The 5722-nt window shown below is 49.5% G+C and overlaps 1 protein-coding gene across 1 annotated transcript; it reads right to left on the bottom strand.

Moving 5' to 3' along the window:
- Positions 1-3817: 3817 nt before the first annotated feature.
- Positions 3818-5466, bottom strand: FBLN7 (fibulin 7; the record flags this gene model as incomplete). The annotated part of the gene is given in 4 exon segments (XM_009865581.1): positions 3818-4190; positions 4331-4469; positions 5264-5444; positions 5446-5466. Coding segments are annotated over 4 exon segments (714 nt in total), but the record flags the coding sequence as incomplete, so codon positions are not given.
- Positions 5467-5722: the final 256 nt, after the last annotated feature.

The following is a 5722-nucleotide window of genomic DNA, read 5'->3' as shown; positions in this document are numbered from 1 at the left end:
AGACGCAGGCCTTAACATGCGCAGCAGTGAGGGAGGAGGTGCCGGTGCTGCTCCAGCCGCTCTGACGGGCCTTTGGGGCGTCCCGAAAGGAGGAGCTGCAAAGCTCGCTCAGAAATCCTTCCACAGAGCCGTGGGACAAAACGCTGGCGAGCATCACTGAAAATCTAACGGGAAAAAATACAAACATGTCCCCCAAAATTTGCACTGTTTACGTTGACAATTTAATTTAAACGGGTGCAGTGTCCAAGGCAGGCCTGGCCTGTGCCTTCGGATGGATCACGCCCACCTTCTGGCAATGAAGTAACGCTCTTACCATCTTCTTTGGTTTTTTTTTTCTTTTTCCTTTTCTTTTTCCCCCTTTTTCCCTTTTTTTTCTTTCTTTTTCCTTTTTTTCCTTTTTCCCTTTTTTTTTTTCCTTTTTTTTTCTTTTTTTCAGTGAATTTCATCCTCTTCTGCAGTACCATGTTCTCCCAGCTTGGCACCTTTACCTCCAGACAGGCCCCATCCAACTCAAATCGCATAAAGCACCATCACCTCACGGTTGCTCCTTCCGCAAACTTTTATGTGCCTGTTTACGACGAAGATGGAGATGTCTCACCTGATCGAACTGAGAACTGACTTTTTATTTCTGCCTTTTTTACTTCCACTGCCCTGCTGACTCTCAGCACTTCATCATCCCCAAGAGACACTTGTTTGTTTTTCTCTGACCTTTTTTTACAAAGTTGCGTCTAATGTTGTTTTTTGCGGGACTTTGTCAAAGCTCTCTGGGAAAAAAAAATCCTCAGATAAGTGACATCAACATTATTTTCCTTTAGGGGCTGGTCTCCCTGGCTCGCAGGGACATGTCACTCTTTTTCCAGTGCCAGCAATCCTAGAAAAATATATTTTAAAAAAAAAAAAAGAGAACACCTACATCAGTTCCCATTTGGATAACCACACAAATCCAAAACGAAGTCAGGAAACCCCCCAAGTTGCAGCCCAGCACCCTGGGACTGAAACTGTGGGAAGGATGTGAGTGGTGACCTTGGGTGGAGCTGGGGAGGGGCCATTAATTAAGGCTAATTAGTCCCATCAGCATCCCAGGAGTCAATGCCCACAGGGCTCAGCTCCATCTCCTTAGGCAATGGAGTGAAAAAAATAAAAAAATTTTTAAAAAGGATTTAAAATTCAGGACGAAAACCTATCTCTCCCTTTCCTTGCAGGTGCAAAAATCCTGTTTTAAACAAAAACCTGTCGGCAGGAGCAGCCATTTGTTCAAATAGCAGGGTTTGTGTTGTCAGGGAAAAAGACAGGCTTCTGAGAAGCTCTTGAATGGCTTTTTTTTTTTTAATCCCAAAATCTAACTCAATTTGGCAGTAGCAGCTAAACATGTTCCCCAGGATGCGTTCCTTGGGTATCCCACTAGGATCTGTGTAGACCATAGCAACATCCCTAGCAACCATAACAAATAAAAAAAGTCATGGTTCGGCTCTTCGTTAAAGCCCGTAATGGGATTAATAAGTGTTTTCATGTGCGTGTGCACAAAAAGGTAATAAAAATTCACATTTTTAACCCACCGTTGAAAATAAGCTGGTGTTCTCTTGCTTGTTAAAGAGAGAATTATCATTTGGAAATTCAAAGGTGTGATATTTGTCTCCCGGCACCTCACTGAGGCCAGCTTGGTGCCAGGACTACAGCCTTTTTGGGTTGAGAAACTGCAACTTTGGGGCTCTGGCAGGGCAGACAAGCCCTCCCCAGGGCACACAGAGCGGCTCTGGAGCCAGCAGAAGGGGAGGAGAGACAAACCAGCTATTTTTTGAGCTCCAAAATATTATTATCCTAAAGAGAAGTTGTATTCACCAGGGCCAGAAGAGACTTTCTCTGCACATTCCAGCTTTGGGGAGACTGTAAGATGCTGGAGCGGCCACTCTGGGTATTAAAAAAAAAAAAAAAAAAAAAAATCTCCTTTAGTCAGCTCAAATGCCAGCCAGAGGTTTGCAGCCCAGTCTAGGCACTGCAGAGCTGACCTTAAACGTTTCTGGGGCTGAAAGCGAGATTCTATGATCCGCAGCCAGGAGAGATGGTGGAAAAAAAAAATAAAATTTCTTCTTGTTTCAGCTGAGCTCCTTTTCCCTGTCTTCTTCAGTGGCGTCCAAGGACGCAGCCGGCTGCCTCCGCAGTGCTGCTCTCTTAGCAAAGGCGTTAATTTAAACCACACGCCGGGCCGGGTTCACGAGGCTAAGTGCTCCCTTTCCTGGACAGAACACTGCTGCTTGGCCGGGGAGCTCTGAGGAAAAACCTTTGCTGCATCCTGGGATGCAGGCACGGGGCGAGGTGGTTCCAAAAATCAAAAAAATCTCCTCCCCTCATAGTCCTCCTGCAGCTCCACCACCCCTCAGGCTTTGAAAACAGCTATGCTTTCAGAAAAAAGATAAAAATTGTTGTTATTTGGGTGGTTTTTTGAGGGTTTTGGATTTTTTTTTTTAAGAGAGAGGAGCGAGCCTGTCAGGTTTTCATTTCCCTCCTGGGATGTGTTTCCCGGCCTGGCCCCGGCGCCTGCCAACCCAAACATCCTTCGTCCTGCAATTGCGAGGAGACGGTGCTGAATGTCCCTCCTTGTTTGGTGGCAAGAGGTCCTACCTCCCCTCCCGAGCTCCCACAGAGAAGCTGTAACACCCCCCTCCAAAAAAAAATTTTAAAATCTGAGAGCTCCATCCACCAAAACCTGCAGCACAGATGGGCCTCATAAAGTCTGTTCCCCCATTGCATGAGGTGGGAAGGATTTTAGTGGGTGCTGCTCAGCCCCCTCCACGGGGACTCTGCCCCACTGCCTGTTTTTCTGGGGGGAGGGCAGCAGACTCCTCTTCCTTGAGGTCTCTGGAAGATGGTCAGGGTGGAAGGATGCTCAGGGATGAGCCACCCTTCTACCAGCCATCCTCTTCCAAGCAACAGAAGGCAGAAAAATAAAAATAAGGGAGACAGGTTCTCACCTGGAGGACTCTGAAGCACCCCCTGGGTGAGCATATCGCCCCTGCTGTGTGCCGGGTACTTTATTCTGCTCAGAGCCTTACATCGTCCTTTAATTGTACTAAAATCAGCGTAACGGAGAAACATGCAATAATGTCGGGGGTGGGGGGCAGGGTGTGTGTGTGATTAACATGTGAAGTGATGCATCAAGCAATGGGTACGAGGTTGATCAAAAAAAACCCCAAAATATTCACACCTCAAGCTCCCTCAGCGCAGCCAAAGCGATGTCCTGCTGGCCAGGAAGGGTGCCCAGAGCCGACCAGCTGTCGCAGGGATGCATTTTTGGGGATTTTTCTGGTCTTAATCAATCCTGAGGGACCAAGGCACCAGAGGACACCCCCTCCCCATGGGCTGCTGGGGATTTTCTCAGCATTCGAAGGGGAGTTTTTAGGAGGCTGGGGTTGGTGCAAGCAAAAACCCGAGCCAGCGGGGAGGAGAGCGGCAACCTCTATGAACCTCCCTCCTCCTGCATGCACCAGCTTAACTTATTTCCTTAAAAAAAGTTATTTAAAAAAGCCCCAGAATTAAAAAGGAAACAAGGACCATGGTTTCTATTCACTGTCTTCTGCGCCAAGGCTGTGGGACATCATCTTCTGGGTGAGGACGATGCTCCCACTCCCCAGCAAGTGCGTAAGCCCTGCACATCATTTCTTTTGCACCTCATTTTCTTTTTTTTTTTTTCTTTTTTTTTTCTCCCCAGGGTGTAAAAGCTTCCTGGGCAGAATAACCTTAATGCAGAGGGGAGGATGGTCGGATGCAGAGCAGCTTCGCGCCGTATCAAGCAGGGACCATCACCCAACTGCTGCCTCCCCTAAAACTCGTAGGCAGAAACGAAAACGGTGATTTTGGACACATGCTTGGCCTGGAAGACACGATCCAGGTATTCGGACATGTCCACATCCACTTGTATGGTTTGGGGACCCTTGAGGCTCTGAACGAGGATGAGCTCTCCGGTTTGCCGGTCAGAACGCTGCATCACGAAATGCCCACGGTTGTTGCCCCCCACAATGCCGAAACGGAGGCTGTCGGGTCCCGGCCGGCCCGGCGCCGCTGCCGTGGCCATGCGAAAGAGCGGGGTGGGCGTCAGCAGGTTGGAAGGCAGGGGAAGGTAGTGGAAGGAGATGCTTTTTGGCGCTTGGTGGCAAGACCGACTCTCCATCGGGCATGGGTTGCGCTCACACTGGCTGCGAAGGGAAAAAACGGGGAGGTTTTCAGCCACGCAGGCTCCGAGTCCCGCCCGCCACGGTGGTTTTGGGAGCCAGCATCCCCCTCTAAAAAAAAAAAAAATCTAGTAGGGGCAGGTTTTGCACCTGGATACACTTACAAGGGGGATGTTTTGACATAGGTGACGTTGCCAGCGGGTGGGGGGCACTGGGGGCTCACGCACTGGAAGCCCCCCCCGGTGTTGATGCAGGTGGTCCCCCTTGTGCAGTTATCCTGTGACAGGGCGCACTCGTCGATGTCTGCAAAACAAGAAGGGTCATGCTCGATGAGACCCCAAACGAGCCCACCCTGAGGTTCCTTTGGGCAGAAAAAAAGGCAAAAGCACCTTGAAACAGGTCAATCGTCCAATACAATCAAAAAAGTTTGGGAAGGTGGCTGGAAACATCTAAATCACCCTGCCCTGGGCCAGCAGGAGTTAACGGCTGTGTTCTCACAGCAGGAGGTCAGCTTATTTTCTAAACTTTCCTTAAGTTGTTTGGAAACACCATCTCTTTTTGTTTGCTAAACACTGAAGTAACCTTTAAGATATAAACCCGGGAGCTTTGGATGCTGGAGATTTGCTCAGGGCATTAGCAATATGCTATCAAAAACACAGGAATGGGGGAGAAAAGGTGAATGCATGATTTTTCTCACCAAGAACTGCACTAATCACCACCTTACAGCGCAAAAAAAAAAAATCCAGGGGAGATTTTCACAGCAGCAGTTCTGGCTATCCATTTGCTTTGCCCTCCACCCACACCCCACCCGCCTCTGAGCTGACCCCTCGCCCTCTAATTCTTCCTTTTTTTGATGCTCTATGTATTTTTTTCTCTGGGACGTCCTTCATGCAGGACACCTCCACCATGGCAGCAAGGCTCCCGCACTCTTTTTCAGTGATATGTTTGCCTCCATCGTTTCCCCTCACCTTCTGCCTCCAGCTTCTCTCTGCAAACCCATCAGATTTTTTTGCATGAGAAAATCCTTGCAAACAAGAATAAAAAAGGGGAGGGGGGGCAGAAGTTAAAAAGGTTTCCAGACCCTTCTCCCGCCTCACCTTCGCAGCTCTTGCCGTCGCCCAGGAGGACGTAGCCAGCAGGGCAGGCACAGCGGTAGGAGCCAGGGAGATTGACGCAGGCATGGGCGCACAGCCGGGGACCCCCCTCCCGCTTGTACACCTCGCACTCGTTGAGGTCTGCGGAGAGACATTTGGATTGGGAAAGACCTTTAAGATCATTGAGTCCAGCCATTAATGCAGGGCTGCCGGTTCACCACTTGACCACGTCCCTCAGCATCACATCTACACGGCTTTTAAACCCCTCCAAGGATGGTGACCCTGCTGCTTCCTCAAGTCTGTAGCATCGTGTGGGGTTGTTGTGACCCAAGGGCAGGACCCAGCACTTGGCCTCGTTCAACCTCATACAGCTGACCTCAGCCCATCGATCCAGCCTGTCCAGATCCCTCTAGAACCTTCCTACCCTCCAGAAGCTCCACTCTCCTGCCCAGATTGGTGTGA

Source organism: Apaloderma vittatum, unplaced genomic scaffold (genome assembly GCF_000703405.1).
Source record: "Apaloderma vittatum isolate BGI_N311 unplaced genomic scaffold, ASM70340v1 scaffold33942, whole genome shotgun sequence".
Classification (NCBI taxonomy): Eukaryota; Metazoa; Chordata; class Aves; order Trogoniformes; family Trogonidae; genus Apaloderma; species Apaloderma vittatum.
The sequence above is the reverse complement of the archived record's forward strand: the minus strand, read 5'-3'. Positions and strand labels throughout refer to the sequence as shown.